The 17879-nt window shown below is 48.6% G+C and overlaps 1 protein-coding gene across 5 annotated transcripts in view; it reads left to right on the top strand.

Annotated features, from left to right (window-relative positions):
- The first annotated feature begins 1355 nt into the window (after positions 1-1355).
- LOC142489312 (N-acyl-aromatic-L-amino acid amidohydrolase (carboxylate-forming)-like) overlaps positions 1356-17879 on the top strand; it is an 83644-nt gene continuing 67120 nt past the window's right edge. The window contains exons 1-2 of one of the 5 annotated variants that reach the window (XM_075589841.1): positions 1369-1502; positions 12284-12314. Coding sequence is in view for 1 of the 5 variants with exons in the window: in XM_075589839.1 (XP_075445954.1) it covers positions 2984-2997 (14 nt within the window). In the remaining 4 variants the exon portion in view is untranslated. Of the gene's footprint in view, positions 1503-2849; positions 2998-12283; positions 12315-13216; positions 13313-17879 lie in introns of those variants that run through there. The other 4 variants (XM_075589840.1, XM_075589843.1, XM_075589839.1 and 1 more) reach the window with 4 other exon arrangements.

Raw genomic sequence — 17879 nt, 5'->3', positions numbered from 1 at the left:
ACCTGCCGCCACACACACCTGCTGCCTCCCGCCCCTACGCACCGACATCACTGACCCACCGCCTCACACCCTAGCAGGACCCCCACTCACAGAGAGCACTCACAACCCACGCGACACCTGCCGCCTCACACCCTAGCAGGACCCCACTCACAGACAGCACTCACAACCCATGTGCCACCCGCCGCCTCACACCCTAGCAGGACCCCCACTCACAGACAGCACTCACAACCCACGCGCCACCTGCCACCTCACACCCTAGCAGGACCCCCACTCACAGACAGCACTCACAACCCACGCGCCACCTGCCGCCTCACACCCTAGCAGGACCCCCACTCACAGACAGCACTCACAACCCACGTGCCACCTGCCGCCTCACACCCTAGCAGGACCCCCACTCACAGACAGCACTCACAACCCACGCGCCACCTGCCGCCTCACACCGTAGCAGGACACACACCTCACATTTTTACATCTGTTATGTCACCAAAATATACATTGTACTGTGGTGTGTTTACAATAAACCATTTTTAAACAACATCGTATTACATTTTATTCCATCTTTCTTTTCAACATTATTATCCAACCTTTACAACAAATACTCACCTATTGTTCCACGATTTATAAATAATACTACCTATTACGCATTTACATCCCGGGCAACGCCGGGTCTCTCAGCTAGTAAATAAATAAACAATTAAGAAGTGCCTCTATGTAATGTGTGTCTCTTGAGGGTTTATGGCCGCACAGGTGGCCATTGAGTTAAATCATTTTGCCTGCCATGGGTGTGTAAATATGAGTGATAAATCCTCATCTTAAGTAAGTAGTGCCATTAAAAAGAAGCCCACAAAAAGCAGATGCCAGCAAAACATTTAATTTTACTCTGTCTGGATACATCAATGGCACAGTAGTATCTTTAAGTAGTAGGTAGCAGGAACTTGGGCATTCAAACCCTTCAACACTGGGCACATAAAAATAGGAACACTTTAGTTCCTCGGTCTATCTGGGATATAGGAGCTTGCAAGTGAATGTGATGCAACAGGCAGCAGGACGGTGAAAATACAGGGTAAGGCAAGTCCTGCTGTCCCTTTCATCAGGATCACTGCAAGGCACTGGGATTGCCTATGTTTGTATGTCCCAAAATCATGTAAACTTTATTATGTTTGAAAGCAGTGATTTTACATGTGGGACTGTAGTACCACTTTGCTGGACATAGAGGGCCAGGTCAGAGACACTTTCACCATGAGAAACATGCCCCCTGCTGGAAATCAGTTTTCATTTGCTGGTAGGAGGATAAGCTCGTTTGGACTTTGGAGTATTGGGGGACAAAGGTCGGTGGAAATCCATAAGTGTTTGGCCGTCGTAGAGTTTCCGGGGTGCTTGTGGGCAGTCTCGGCGAACGGAGGCTGCCTGGAAATACAAGCAGGTGGTGATTCAAAGACTTCGTAGCCACGGATTTGTGGCAGACCTGGCTTCTGTATCGCCCAGCAATCCGAGTAAATCCTGTAAGTGCCAAAATGTGTCTATTGTAAGTGTTTTACACTGCTTCTTGTGTGTCTTTAACTATCTTTGCTAGTGATGCTACTTGTTGGCTTTTGCAAGGGTCTAGGTTAGCCTCCTCCATGGTGTCGCATCATGGAGAGGCTCCCCCCTTCCTTAACTCGCATGGGTGGCCAGGGTCCCTGGTGAAGCCTCAGGAGCCCGGCCCCTTACTTTGTCTGGCAAGGGTCTAAGCACCCTCCTCTCAACCGGTGAAGCCTCAGAGAGAGGGTCCCCCCTTCCTTTGCTCGAATGGAGTGCTGCACTGCCCTAAAAGCCTGCCCTGTTGCTGCATGCGAGCGCTGTTTCTCCCCCCACCACCTCCTCTGGGAGATTTGTTCTGGTTACAGGTCTGTGTGGTGCTAGATACCTGTTTGGTTCAGGAGAGGCTGAGCTTCTGCGATGTTGTGGGGAAACAGGACAGCCTTTAGCAGGCAGTAGTTCTTCTCATGGTGCTCCAGTCACAGTAGGCTCCAGAGTTCTGGAGATAGTACCTTCTGTGACAGTCCTCTGAACATACCCCTACCCAATAGACTGTAGATTCAGGCAGGGGTATATAAAATGGGATCCTTTATTGAGACAGCCACTGCAGTTCTTGTTACAGCAGATGCATGATGTTACTAGCAGGATCTAGGTCTTAGGATGGCCCTAGGCCATACTGGTAGGCTGGAGGCCCGGCCAGGTGCCTCAACTCTTACCCAGCCCAATGGGGCTGGAGGCATAGGTCTCTACCCCCTGAAGGGTGAACCTGGACTAACTAACTTGACATGTTTCCTTCCTAAGACACAGAAGGGGGAGGGCACTAGGTCTGCACCATGATTGGCTGTACAGACCTAGTTCCACCTCCACACCCCGCCACTCAGCGAGGCGGCTGAAGGAGGGGAAAACCCAAGATGACAGTCTGTTATAGCCTGCATCTATCAGGGCTTACATAACAGGGGGGAAGTAGAATAGCCAAAACCTACCATGGCTACATACATTATATACAAGACATTGCATGCACAGTTAGAAATAATATATATTATAGGCGTGTGTAACAGTTACAGATCAGATAAAAATGTGAGACAGCTTTAGTTTTTAAACAATTTAGACTGGTGGCGGCTGTGAGAGTCTCCGGTAGATTATTCTAGTTGTACAGAGGTATGGAAATTGGGTATTGTTCCAGAGGTACTACTCTTCCAATGAGACTGCTGTTTGCACTCCCTGCAAATAGACTGTGCATTACGCATGCTGCAATACTGATTCAGCAGTTTCCAGTGAATATGAAACGTACTTCAGGTTTAAAAGGGAGGGAGGAGTCGGGTTAAGAGCTATTAGCAGGAAGCTGTTCTCTGAGCTGTCCCACCAATGAAACTTCAGTCACAAACAGGAACAGCAGATGTATTACAGTACACACCAGAGAGAAAATGACTGCTGCAAATAGCGAGTGTGAGATTTTTGTGAGGACATGAAAAGTATTGAGTGAGTATTGAAGGGGGAGAGGGATAAGAAAATTACACCTAAGGGGTTAATGCTTTATAGCTCGGGCTAAAATCCCAATTGAATTCTATGGGGATTTACGTTAAAAAAAAAGTCCTTAAAAGACGCTTTAGAGTATATATAATTTACCCCCAAAACAGATGTGATGGCTATACTATTAGGTGCTGTGTACATTGCGGAATTAATTATAATTACTGTATATAATAGATCTGTAAGTAGACCAAAGCTAGTAGAGAGGCCTGAAAAGCATTATGCTCTATGGTTAACTATCAAAATGCTAAATACGCAGCAATTTGGTGATTTGCCCAGTATTTTGCTGCTGTTATGCAATGTAATATGATGTATTTGCAAGGAGCACACGCCCTTCTAGTTAATAGACTTCAGAAGGATCTTTGCTAGGGCTCTGTGTCAGGCAGCTGTAGGAGAATTAGATATACAGGAACACCATTATGTTTTCGGTGCTGCTTAATGTTGCAATTGAACACAATTTAAATGACACCCTCAATTCCCCCCCCCCCCCCCACCCCTAAAATAAAACATTTTGCGACACACACTGCTTTTAGTTTTTGTGTCATGTGCCGACAAATGAAACACTTTTTTTTTTCCCCTTCAATCCAGGCATTCCTTTGGGGTTTAAAAGTTCCCCTACAAAATAATAAACAAGGTATAGGATCTGTAATCTGCCAGTGGGGCTGGCCAAGGCAAAAGGGTTAACAATTCCTTTATGCTGTATATTTGTCTAATAGTAACTGTTAAAACAGCTTGTACCATAGATGAGAGGTAACTCACAATGTATTACTTCCTGGTAAAACATTTAATAAATAAGTAAATAGTGCTGTACTATTTCAATGTGTAGTGCCAACGACGAACATTCATTGGGGTTATAAAAATAAACTAACATGCCAACATTTCCAATAACACAGTACAATGGGGGTGTAAACTGTGAAGACTATACAATTACCAAATACCCTGCAACATAGGGTTGCCAGATGTCCTGTATATATAGGATTGTCTTGTAAAGGCCTGTTGGGACGTGTAATTGTCCTGTATTTTAGTTCCTTGACATGAAATGCCTGAACTTAAAATTACTGTCATGAAATCAGTCCTAAAAGCATAATAGATTTCTACTGTACTTGAGTGTAATAGTTACCTTTTCCGATAGATGTTGCCTTAGTAAACTATTAAAATAATAAAGTTACTGTAGGACACTGCCTGGTCATCTCATCATATCGCCCACCTCTATAGGCGTTACTTTTTCTCCAGACGCTACTCATTAGTTCAGTGCGCGTCTTACCCCGCCTGCCAAGAGCAGAGATGATACAGTAAAAAACAAAGACTATAGCGATCAAACAGGAGATATCATTCAGCTCAAAGCATTGCAAATCATACATCACTCTTTATGATGTCACACTTTCATATTGGATTTCGGCGTCCCGTCCCGTATTATAAAAAAAAACATATATGTGGCAACCCTAATGCAACATAAGATATACTGCTACAGTAGATGAGGAGAAATTTACAACTAGAGATGGGCAAATCCACCCAAATCCGTTTCCCGGATTTTCGCTGATGTTACCCGCAAATCCGTTTTGTGGTGTAAAATCCGCCAACGGATTTGAGCGGTTTCAATCTGCACGGATTTAAAAAAAAAAAAAAAAAAAAAAAACCGCCAATGGATATGTAGGAGGACGTGCGCAGAGGTATGCAATGGAGACTTTTTTAAGGTGAAATTAAATAAGGCTTTTATTGCGCCTGTTTCTTTAACATAAGAAAATCATCCAAACATATGCAAATAAGGGGTCAAATAAAGCTTCTGTTCACCCTTGGGAGTATTTCTAGTGAAACCTATGCAGTCCACAACTCCCTTTAGATTAGCATGTCTCCCAGCCCAAACATATATCTTCATATGTGCAGATATACAAAAAGTCTTATACAGGCATACCCCGCTTTAAGGACACTCACTTTAAGTACACTCGCGAGTAAGTACATGTCGCCCAATAGGCAAACGGCAGTTCACGCATGTGCCTGTTAGCACGTCCTGAACAGCAATACCGGCTCCCTACCTGTACTGAAGCTGTGCCCAAGCGGGGAGACTATAGAGCCTGTTACACATGTGTTATTTACATCAGTTATGCACGTATATGACGATTGCAGTACAGTATATGCATCAATAAGTGGAAAAAAGGTAGTGCTTCACTTTAAGTACATTTATGATGTCACACTTTCATATTGGATTTCGGCGTCCCGTCCCGTATTATAAAAAAAAACATATATGTGGCAACCCTAATGCAACATAAGATATACTGCTACAGTAGATGAGGAGAAATTTACAACTAGAGATGGGCAAATCCACCCAAATCCGTTTCCCGGATTTTCGCTGATGTTACCCGCAAATCCGTTTTGTGGTGTAAAATCCGCCAACGGATTTGAGCGGTTTCAATCTGCACGGATTTAAAAAAAAAAAAAAAAAAAAAAACCGCCAATGGATATGTAGGAGGACGTGCGCAGAGGTATGCAATGGAGACTTTTTTAAGGTGAAATTAAATAAGGCTTTTATTGCGCCTGTTTCTTTAACATAAGAAAATCATCCAAACATATGCAAATAAGGGGTCAAATAAAGCTTCTGTTCACCCTTGGGAGTATTTCTAGTGAAACCTATGCAGTCCACAACTCCCTTTAGATTAGCATGTCTCCCAGCCCAAACATATATCTTCATATGTGCAGATATACAAAAAGTCTTATACAGGCATACCCCGCTTTAAGGACACTCACTTTAAGTACACTCGCGAGTAAGTACATGTCGCCCAATAGGCAAACGGCAGTTCACGCATGTGCCTGTTAGCACGTCCTGAACAGCAATACCGGCTCCCTACCTGTACTGAAGCTGTGCCCAAGCGGGGAGACTATAGAGCCTGTTACACATGTGTTATTTACATCAGTTATGCACGTATATGACGATTGCAGTACAGTATATGCATCAATAAGTGGAAAAAAGGTAGTGCTTCACTTTAAGTACATTTTCGCTTTACATACATGCTCCGGTCCCATTGCGTACGTTAATGCGGGGTATGCCTCTAAAGGAAAGTCTTATCTGTTTCTTGTAGTTGGAGGGAAAGTCTTCTCTGTTCCTGTGTTGCTGCCTTTTCCTCAGGCTGTATCAGCATTCAGGTTTAGAGGTGCTTTTCCCTGTGTCTTGCAGGCAGCGTGCTGTTTCTTCTGGCAGGCTCAAGACATATGTTCCTATGGTCAGTCCCACAATTTGTGAGACTCAGGAAATCTCACTTCCTGTCTCAAAGGCAGGCTTTTCTAACAAACCTAATCAGCCAGGTGGTGTTGGTTAATTGACTACCAGCAGTTAACCACCACACTGCTGGATTAAAGGCACATTTCCAGAACAGGGATAAATCCCCTGTTACAGGATACAACCCATGGACGGATTTGTAGAATCCAATCTACGGATTCAGCAAATCTATTCACGGGCTGCGGAATACGGCGTGTTTTGGTAATAATGCGAATGGCCCTTTTTTGAGGTTTAACCGCTGAAATCCACGGACCAAAAGGAACCAGCCGATCCACTGCAGATCCAAACTCGCCCATCTCTACTTACAACCTAAATTATCTACAGCTCTCTCTTTACCCACACACCCTTGAATTCGTCAGGAGAAAATCCCTTCCCCATGTCTAACTTTTGGTGCACTTGGAACAAGGAGATATCAGGATTCAACCACATAAATCTTAAAATGTGTGGGTGTGGTCCGAATCCCAGTCAGCATTTTAAGAGCGGTGATGTTGCTCCTGTACCTAATGGCCAACATGTGAAAGCTCCGATCAGATAGACTTCAAAATGAAATGAGGGAGATCTCTTAAATCACTGACCTGTAATTAGGTGGTAGGACAGTATAAAAAAATAACACATTTGTCAGATAAAAGTCTTGGACATTTTTAATAAAGGGGGTACATATATTCATGTAGTATACATTACAGGCCTTTCTGGCTGTGACATATTTGTATTGCTTTCTGAATTTGGCATGCCCCAAAGCCTTAACAGTGTTAAAGACAATAATACATATAACTGAATACACAATACATATGGCGCTTAGTGAACTGAGCAAAATAATGTAGCATTGTTTACAAAGTGGCACTGAACAGAGTACCTTTACATCAGTGTTTTTCATACTGAAACAGTTTGTATTCAAGTATGCGAGTGGTTCCCAACTCCAGTCCTTAAGAGACCCCTAACAGCCCAGGTTTCAAAGATATCTTCACATGAGCACAGGGGGTTTCATCCATGGCTCAGTAACTTTGACAACCGCATATGCTCATGTGAGGATATTCTTAAAACCTGGCCTGGCGATGGGAACCACTGCTGTACCTCATCAGGGCTAAAAGAAACTGTGGCCTAGATTTACTAACTAATTGCAGACGGTCCTCGGTTATCCACCAGAATCCGACCGCAAACCGCTGTCAGATAACGGATCTCATGTTAATCCGCGTTGGATAATCCGTTCCGATGTCAGATAATGCATTCAGCTTAATGCATTTATCTGGCTTTGGATATTTATTTATTAAATGTTTTGCCAGGAAGTAGTACATTGAGAGTTACCTCTCGTTTTCAAGTATGTCCTGGGCACAGAGTTATAACAAATATGTGGTTACACTAAATGAACAGGGTTATTGTTACGATTGTGCTCGCCACAAACCCCCACCGGACCGCGGGGCTGAGGTGGGGTTATATAATCACCGACCTTATTCCGCGCAGACTGATCCGGAGTGCGCAGTTCGGAGTCGTACGTAGCAGGGTCAGGATTGGAGAAGGCAGCATCATCGTTATTCAAGCAGGAGTTCGGCAACAGGTAGTCAGGAGTTCCCCGCTTCAGCTTAGGAGCGTGAGCGCGGGAGTGGCCTCTTCGTGAGGAGCGGTCTCGGCCCATGACGCCGGTCTCAGCAGGAGGAGACAGCAGGCTGGCCGAAGTACACCGCAGGGCAGTGTCGGGAAACCAACGCTTCAGCACAGAAGTCAGGAACGGGCCCCCGCATGGGACTAGCAGGCGGCCTCAGAAAACAACGCTTCAGCAGAGAAGTCAGGAACGGGCCCCCGCATGGAACTAGCAGGCGGCCACAGGAACTAGGAACTAGGGATAAGAACTAGAGAAGTTAGTACACCAGGATACAAGCCAGAGCGGCTTGTGGCAGAGACTGTAACGTCCAGGGTAGGAATTATGCTCGGCACTGTTTCAGTGCCAACGCCCAGGGTATAAAGGGCGGAGATCCAATCACAGGAGGAGGGTGTGTGAGCATTCCTCCAATGATAGGGCACAGAGCAGAAGCTGCAATGAGAGACAGCACATGTGCCATTGATTGCCAGAGGAAGCTTGCAACTGCAGATGTCTGCAAGGCTATAGTAAAAGCCAGGAGTGGATTCCTTACAGTACCCCCCCCTTTAGGTGAGACCTCCGGACGAACAAGGTCCATCACAGATTTGGGGGACATGGAGTTGTTTCTAAACCTCCTTAGGCGAAAGGTGGTGTTGAAATCCCACGGTTTGTTGGGATTCCTTACAGTGCTCCCACCACTGGGTGAGAAGCCTGGGTGGGCAGGACCATTCATAGGTCTGGGAGACATTGAGTTGTTCCTGAAGTGTCTCAGGCGAGATTTAGGTCCAAAATCCAGGTGTACATTGGCGAGTGCCGCAAAGAACAGTGGTGGCACTGCGGTTTTTGGTACACGGGCAATGGGACCAGGGAACTCCAGAATAGGGACATCAGAAGGGCAGCAGCCAGGTGTCCGGTGCATAGTAATAGTCCAAGAATATGGAACACAGGACACTGATTGTCGGACAAAAATGACATTGGGGAATTCGGTGCAGACAATGGCTTTGGTGGAATCAGCATGTAAGAAGTTACGAGAGTCTGTAGCTCCCAAGGAATTCAGGGCGGTGGTTAGCGAGGGTATTGGGCGGGCGGGTTCACTGCAAGATATTGGAGCAGTAGTCTTGATACGAACCAGGCTTGTAATCCCAAGCAATGCGAGAGAGCTGGTAGTAGCGGCTGCTGGATAACCTTTAACTACAGTGAGAAGGGACTGCAGGTTCACAAAATCAGGGGAAAAGGGAGTTTGAAATTTGAAAACCTGATCCTTCAAAAAGGAGGGCCCTAACTGTAATTGTACTAAGGGAGTCACAGCAGATACGCTGATCTCAGAAGGGGTCACTTGGAAAAGGGCATAATATGTACTGTTCGCTTTTAACCCTAGGATTTGAGAAGAGGAGAACACAGACAGTACAAGGGGGGCAACCACAACTGTGCTGGTCTCTGAAGTGGGTATTTGGGAAAAAGTGTCTGGGACATCAGAAACGAAAACAGATTCCACGGAAAGCGGTCTATGCTCAGAAGCAGGGATTTCAGCTCTCTGAGTGGCAGACGGGGTAAGCGACATACCTAGGAGTGGGGATTCTGCTAACAGGCTTAGGGAAACAAACGGTTCCAGAATACTTTTAACTGGAGCCAGTATTATTGCCGAAAGTTCAGGGGGCATAGCCCCGAGAATTTTAGCTGAGTCAGGGGACATAAGGGGTTCATCCTCTGAAACTAAGGAGGTGCCCTTGACTGGCGGACTACAGGGATTTACCAAGGGAGGTTCACAGGGCTGACCTGCAGGGGTTAACATAGGAAAAACCTCAAGGGTTAAGTTAGGCTGTACCTGAGAATCAGGAGAAGATACGCTAGTCTCCGAGAGTGGGGACATAGGGTTTTCAGCTTCTTGCCCTAGAGACCTCAGCTTAGTCTGCGGGATACAAGGGTTAACAATGGGGACCTCAAATAGCAGACTAGCAGGGGTTAAAACAGAAATAACCTCGGGAACAGAGCTTAGAAATTCTGGTTTAGAACGAGAGGGCAAACAGGATTCATTTTCTGGTGCTAGGGAAGACACACTGACCTGGGGGATGCAGGGATTTACAGTGGGGGACTCATAGGCCTGACTAGCAGGGGTTAAGACAGGAATAACCTCGGGGACAGAACCCAGGGAGGTTAACTCAGGACTAGGGACCGTGGCAGCTTCTTCCTTAGCGGGGAGTGATAGGGAGATGGTTTGGCCTTTCTTAGGAGAGGGTGGTAACCCCACAGGTTTAGTAACAGGACTGGCAGCATAGAAATTGTGATTAGAAAGTGCGTAGGCAGCGAGAAGAGGGTCCCGCTCACTTAAGATTAGGTCAAAATCTTGGTATAACACACGGGCGGCATCTAGAATCTGATCTAGAGTCTTTCAATCTGGGGTGGAAATAGCAAGGTGCATCTGGGAGGACAGGGCCTGTTGAGTCTTTCTTTCCTCTTTAAATTGCTGAGATCTAGTAAGGAGTTCTTTACGAATCAGTCTTTCCAGAGGGGTTAAACCTTTATATAAGAACTCACTCTCAGGCGGAGGCAGTCTCTCAAACAGGTATGGTCTTCCAAACAGGGACTGGTCCGCAGCCTGGGACATAGGTACAGTAAAAATTTTACCAACCCCCGCCACGGCGCGGTCCGGTTTTGTGGGGCCGAGCATACTGTTACGATTGTGCTCGCCACAAACCGGGACCGGACCGCGGGGCTGAGGTGGGGTTATATAATCACCGACCTTAGTCCGCGCAGACTGATCCAGAGTGCGCAGTTCGTAGTCGTACGTAGCAGGGTCAGGATTGGAGAAGGCAGCATCATCGTTATTCAAGCAGGAGTTCGGCAACAGGTAGTAAGGAGTTCCCCGCTTCAGCTTAGGAGCGTGAGCGCGGGAGTGGCCTCTTCATGAGGAGCGGCCTCGGCCCATGACGCCAGTCTCAGCAGGAGGAGACAGCAGGCTGGCCGAAGTACACCGCAGGGCAGTGTCGGGAAACCAACGCTTCAGCACAGAAGTCAGGAACGGGCCCCCGCATGGGACTAGCAGGCGGCCTCAGAAAACAACGCTTCAGCAGAGAAGTCAGGAACGGGCCCCAGCATGGAACTAGCAGGCGGCCACAGGAAACAACGCTTCAGCAGAGAACTCAGGAACGGGCCCCCGCATGGAACTAGCAGGCGGCCTCAGGAACTAGGAACTAGGGATAAGAACTAGAGAAGTTAGTACACCAGGATACAAGCCAGAGCGGCTTGTGGCAGAGACTGTAACGTCCAGGGTAGGAATTATGCTCGGCACTGTTTCAGTGCCAATGCCCAGGGTATAAAGGGCGGAGATCCAATCACAGGAGGAGGGTGTGTGAGCATTCCTCCAATGATAGGGCACAGAGCAGAAGCTGCAATGAGAGACAGCACATGTGCCATTGATTGCCAGAGGAAGCTTGCAACTGCAGATGTCTGCAAGGCTATAGTAAAAGCCAGGAGTGGATTCCTTACAGTTATACAGTCAATTCACAGACATTTCATGAAAAGTTAGAGTTGAAAAAATTGGGTGCAGGGGATAAAAGGGCTGGAAAGTTTCAGATTGAAATACAGCAATTTTAACACCAACAAACGTCAGCAAACGGCTCACACCCTTTGGCTGCCCTTCTGCTGCGCCAAAGGCTGTGCGCCTCTGTGGTGATGCAAATGTAGACTGAAGGGGTTCAGAATGAATGCAGCTGTCTATAGCGAGGACCACCTGTAGTCTTCTGCTGGCCGACACCTTAGGCTGCGCTTATACTGCCGGCGACGCGACCGATTACGTCACCCGTCGCCATTGCGATAGTTGTAATGCAAGTTTAGGTGACGTCGCTGGCTACAAGGCCAGTGACGTCAGAAAGGGGGAAGGCAGAGGGACGGAGAAGCTCTCTGATTGGCCACAAGGGGAGACCATCGCGGGAAAAAATCAAATAACAGCGACTACCAGATTTTTGGTAGCTTGGTGTCGCTGTCGCGTGCACTATATGCGCCGACAACGGCGACATTGCATTTGTTTTGACGCGACGTCGCCGGCACTATAAGCGTAGCCTTACAACCCACTGATTTATGGCAGAATCTGATTAGTAAATATGGCCCATTACCTTTTCAAAGGGTAAGATGTTTCACATGACATGATTAATTAGTAACATTAGTAAATCTTTTGCTGAAGTTTAATGATTTGCAGATTGCACCGACAGCAAAATTAAGAACACTAGAGGTCCTCCTAAGAAAGAAGTTGCAGAGTAAAAGTATTAGGGATAAACACTGGAATACAGCAACAATGGCAAACTTTCACTGAATGTCTCACTCCTGCAATCACGTTTAAACGTCAAAGTGTAATAATGTTACATGTTCTTATAGCCTCATTTTTTTTGTATTTGCAGTTTCATTATTGACTTATTCACAAGACGTCTGGTAGGTAGTAATTTCATTCAGTTATAATTTGAACAATAACACTAATGACATGTTTATTCCTTTCCCAATATATTTATTACGTTTTGGAATATGGTTGAAAAATAGGGATTAAAAATACAAGAACAATGGCATTTGTCAATTGTGTCTTTTATTTGTCACTGGGTGTAATAACGTTGTGTCTGCAGATTATACTGCAATGTTAAACATTCTCCTGTGGTCCAGTGAAGTTTCAGTTATTTGAGAATGACATAAGCCTATTTTTTTTTTGCGCTTCAGAATAAAATAGGAAAGCAGAGACCTGTAAGGAATAGGTTTCTGCTATTCCAGAAGAAGAATGGAGAGGACCCAGTAAGAAGTCTCAGCAAATGCATGATGTGCATATTTGCTAAGCTGTACTAAGCCATAAAACACCATACCGGTGCTGGAAGATGCACCGGTGCTGGTCGAAGCTCATTCATTTGGTTGTCTAGGAGTTTAACACAATCATTAAACAGTCCATACGCTCTTGAACACCGTTCTTTAAATATATGAAAAACTAGGATTATAACTAGTTTTAAAGTTACATCATAAGGCAAGCAAGGATCCGTAGAAAATAACCCATACAGTATGTTACAATATCACATTCAGCAATAACCCATAAAATGAACATCAATAATGCTAATTGTTAAAATCCCCAGTAAGAACCCACAGGTGGGTGAACCGTAGCTATCACAGGCTCTAATCTCTCTAACAAGTCTAGAAAGACATGCACTCACAGTTCAGGTAGTATGTATTGCACTGGCTCTACTGGTGCACTGCTCCTACAGGATCCACTGGTGCTTGGTAATCAGTGTGCAAAGTTCAAGAGTTCTGCCGCCCTCACTGAACTTCAGGCAGTCTCTGGGGTGTCTGCAACAGTCTAACATCTCTCAGTGTAGACAGCAGCTCCTTAGCTATCTGCAGTTTAGCAGACAGCAGCTCCTGGTTCTCCGCTGGGCAGCGCTGGAAGGAGACAGAAGGTTAGTCTCCTTTTCTTCTTATACCCACTTGTTGTCTGCAGGTTATAACAAGCACATTCATTGGCATAAGCAGAGCAAGCGAATTCTCAAACAGGTGATTTTTTCCTGCCACCCCTCTGACTTGTGCAGGGCCACAGACAGATTTCCCGGGGGCCCAGGACTAGCGTTATGACCGGGGCCCCGTCCCCCCATCCGCCCATGTTGGCAGTCTTGCGAGCCCCCTTCCATTTCACACCTCATGGGCCCCCTCTATTCCCCCCCCTCTTTTCCCATGTTTTTCTCTCCCCTCAGTTTCACTCCCTCACTCACCCCCTCTCTCCTCTCACCCACTCCATCAATTAACCCACTCTCACTCAGTCCCTCCCCTGACACACACAATCCCCAGCCCCAAACACGAATAAAAGAAAAAAAAATCCCCGCCCAAATACATATTAAAAAAACACCCCCCAAATACATTTAACCCCCATCCCCACATACATATAACCCCCCAAATATATATAACCCCCAAATACATATAACCCCCTGTGTCACTCTTTCCCTCCTTCCCAGTGTCTCTCCCTCCCTCCTTCCCAGTGTCTCTCTCCCTCCTTCCCAGTGTCTCTCTCTCTCTCCCTCCTTCCCAGTGTTTCTCCCTCCTTCCCAGTGTCTCTCTCCCTCCTTCCCAGTGTCTCTCTCTCTCTCTCCCTCCTTCCCAGTGTTTCTCCCTCCTTCCCAGTGTCTCTCTCTCCCTCCTTCCCAGTGTCACTCTCTCTCTCCCTCCTTCCCAGTGTCACTCTCTCTCTCCCTCCTTCCCAGTGTCTCTCTATCTCCCTCCTTCCCAGTGTCTCTCTCCCTCCCTCCTTCCCAGTGTCTCTATCCCTCCCTCCTTCCCAGTGTCTCAATCCCTCCCTCCTTCCCAGTGTCTCAATCTCTCCCTCCTTCCCAGTGTCTCTATCCCTCCCTCCTTCCCAGTGTCTCTATCCCTCCCTCCTTCCCAGTGTCTCAATCCCTCCCTCCTTCCCAGTGTCTCTATCCCTCCCTCCTTCCCAGTGTCACTCTCTCTCTCCCTCCTTCCCAGTGTCTCTATCCCTCCCTCCTTCCCAGTGTCTCAATCCCTCCCTCCTTCCCAGTGTCACTCTCTCTCTCCCTCCTTCCCAGTGTCTCTCCCTCCCTCCTTCCCAGTGTCTCAATCCCTCCCTCCTTCCCAGTGTCTCTATCCCTCCCTCCTTCCCAGTGTCTCAATCCCTCCCTCCTTCCCAGTGTCTCTCCCTCCCTCCTTCCCAGTGTCTCAATCCCTCCCTCATTCCCAGTGTCACTCTCTCTCTCCCTCCTTCCCAGTGTCTCTCCCTCCCTCCTTCCCAGTGTCTCAATCCCTCCCTCCTTCCCAGTGTCTCAATCCCTCCCTCCTTCCCAGTGTCTCTATCCCTCCCTCCTTCCCAGTCTCTCTCTCTCCCTCCTTCCCAGTGTCTCTATCTCTCCCTCCTTCCCAGTGTCTCTCCCTCCCTCCTTCCCAGTGTCTCTATCCCTCCCTCCTTCCCAGTGTCTCTATCCCTCCCTCCTTCCCAGTGTCTCTATCCCTCCCTCCTTCCCAGTGTCTCTATCCCTCCCTCCTTCCCAGTGTCTCTATCTCTCCCTCCTTCCCAGTGTCTCTCTCTCCCTCCTTCCCAGTGTCTCTCTCTCCCTCCTTCCCAGTGTCTCTCCCTCTCTCCGTCCTTCCCAGTGTCTCTCTCTCTCCCTCCTTCCCAGTCTCTCTCTCTCCCTCCTTCCCAGTGTCTCTCTCTCTCCCTCCTTCCCAGTGTCTCTATCTCTCTCTCCCTCCTTCCCAGTGTTTCTCCCTCCTTCCCAGTGTCTCTCTATCTCCCTCCTTCCCAGTGTCACTCTCTCTCTCCCTCCTTCCCAGTGTCACTCTCTCTCTCCCTCCTTCCCAGTGTCTCTCTATCTCCCTCCTTCCCAGTGTCACTCTCTCTCTCCCTCCTTCCCAGTGTCACTCTCTCTCTCCCTCCTTCCCAGTGTCTCTCTATCTCCCTCCTTCCCAGTGTCTCTCCCTCCCTCCTTCCCAGTGTCTCAATCCCTCCCTCCTTCCCAGTGTCTCTCTCTCTCCCTCCTTCCCAGTGTCTCTATCCCTCCCTCCTTCCCAGTGTCTCTCTCCCTCCCTCCTTCCCAGTGTCTCTATCCCTCCCTCCTTCCCAGTGTCTCAATCCCTCCCTCCTTCCCAGTGTCTCAATCCCTCCCTCCTTCCCAGTGTCTCTCTCTCCCTCCTTCCCAGTGTCTCTATCCCTCCCTCCTTCCCAGTGTCTCAATCCCTCCCTCCTTCCCAGTGTCTCTCCCTCCCTCCTTCCCAGTGTCTCAATCCCTCCCTCCTTCCCAGTGTCTCAATCCCTCCCTCCTTCCCAGTGTCTCTCTCTCCCTCCTTCCCAGTGTCTCTATCCCTCCCTCCTTCCCAGTGTCTCTCTCTCCCTCCTTCCCAGTGTCTCTATCCCTCCCTCCTTCCCAGTGTCTCTATCTCTCCCTCCTTCGCAGTGTCTCAATCCCTCCATCCTTCCCAGTGTCTCAATCTCTCCCTCCTTCCCAGTGTCTCTCTCTCTCCCTCCTTCCCAGTGTCACTCTCTCTCTCCCTCCTTCGCAGTGTCTCAATCCCTCCCTCCTTCCCAGTGTCTCTATCTCTCCCTCCTTCGCAGTGTCTCAATCCCTCCCTCCTTCCCAGTGTCTCTCTCTCTCCCTCCTTCCCAGTGTCTCTATCCCTCCCTCCTTCCCAGTGTCTCTATCTCTCCCTCCTTCCCAGTGTCTCTATCTCTCCCTCCTTCCCAGTGTCTCAATCCCTCCCTCCTTCCCAGTGTCTCTATCCCTCCCTCCTTCCCAGTGTCTCAATCCCTCCCTCCTTCCCAGTGTCTCTCCCTCCCTCCTTCCCAGTGTCTCTATCCCTCCCTCCTTCCCAGTGTCTCTATCTCTCCCTCCTTCCCAGTGTCTCTCTCTCTCCCTCCTTCCCAGTGTCTCTCTCTCTCCCTCCTTCCCAGTGTCTCTATCCCTCCCTCCTTCCCAGTGTCTCTATCCCTCCCTCCTTCCCAGTGTCTCTATCCCTCCCTCCTTCCCAGTGTCTCTATCCCTCCCTCCTTCCCAGTGTCTCAATCCCTCCCTCCTTCCCAGTGTCTCTCTCTCCCTCCTTCCCAGTGTCTCTATCCCTCCCTCCTTCCCAGTGTCTCTATCTCTCCCTCCTTCCCAGTGTCTCTCTCTCCCTCCTTCCCAGTGTCTCTCTCTCCCTCCTTCCCAGTGTCTCTCCCTCTCTCCGTCCTTCCCAGTGTCTCTCTCTCTCCCTCCTTCCCAGTCTCTCTCTCTCCCTCCTTCCCAGTGTCTCTCTCCCTCCTTCCCAGTGTCTCTCTCTCTCCCTCCTTCCCAGTGTCACTCTCTCTCCCTCCTTCCCAGTGTCTCTCTCTCTCTCTCCCTCCTTCCCAGTGTCTCTCTCTCTCCCTCCTTCCCAGTGTCTCTCTCTCTCTCTCCCTCCTTCCCAGTGTTTCTCCCTCCTTCCCAGTGTCTCTCTATCTCCCTCCTTCCCAGTGTCACTCTCTCTCTCCCTCCTTCCCACTGTCACTCTCTCTCTCCCTCCTTCCCAGTGTCTCTCTCTCTCCCTCCTTCCCAGTGTCTCTATCCCTCCCTCCTTCCCAGTGTCTCTCTCCCTCCCTCCTTCCCAGTGTCTCTATCCCTCCCTCCTTCCCAGTGTCTCAATCCCTCCCTCCTTCCCAGTGTCTCAATCCCTCCCTCCTTCCCAGTGTCTCTCTCTCTCCCTCCTTCCCAGTGTCTCTCTCTCTCTCTCCCTCCTTCCCAGTGTTTCTCCCTCCTTCCCAGTGTCTCTCTATCTCCCTCCTTCCCAGTGTCACTCTCTCTCTCCCTCCTTCCCAGTGTCACTCTCTCTCTCCCTCCTTCCCAGTGTCTCTCTCTCTCTCCCTCCTTCCCAGTGTCTCTATCCCTCCCTCCTTCCCAGTGTCTCAATCCCTCCCTCCTTCCCAGTGTCTCTCCCTCCTCCTTCCCAGTGTCTCAATCCCTCCCTCCTTCCCAGTGTCTCTATCCCTCCCTCCTTCCCAGTGTCTCAATCCCTCCCTCCTTCCCAGTGTCTCTCTCTCCCTCCTTCCCAGTGTCTCTATCCCTCCCTCCTTCCCAGTGTCTCTATCTCCTCCTTCCCAGTGTCTCTATCTCTCCCTCCTTCCCAGTGTCTCTCTCTCCCTCCTTCCCAGTGTCTCTATCCCTCCCTCCTTCCCAGTGTCTCTATCTCTCCCTCCTTCCCAGTGTCTCTATCTCTCCCTCCTTTCCAGTGTCTCTCTCCTCCCTCCTTCCCAGTGTCTCAATCCCTCCCTCCTTCCCAGTGTCTCAATCTCTCCCTCCTTCCCAGTGTCTCTCTCCCTCCCTCCTTCCCAGTGTCTCTCTCTCTCCCTCCTTCCCAGTGTCTCAATCCCTCCCTCCTTCCCAGTGTCTCTCTCTCCCTCCTTCCCGAGTGTCTCTCTCTCCCTCCCTCCTTCCCAGTGTCTCTCTCTCTCCCTCCTTCCCAGTGTCTCAATCCCTCCCTCCTTCCCAGTGTCTCTCTCCCTCCCTCCTTCCA

The sequence above is a fragment of the Ascaphus truei genome, chromosome 3 (genome assembly GCF_040206685.1).
Source record: "Ascaphus truei isolate aAscTru1 chromosome 3, aAscTru1.hap1, whole genome shotgun sequence".
Lineage (NCBI taxonomy): Eukaryota > Metazoa > Chordata > Amphibia > Anura > Ascaphidae > Ascaphus > Ascaphus truei.
Note: the sequence above shows the minus strand (reverse complement) of the source record. Positions and strands in the feature narration are given on the sequence as shown.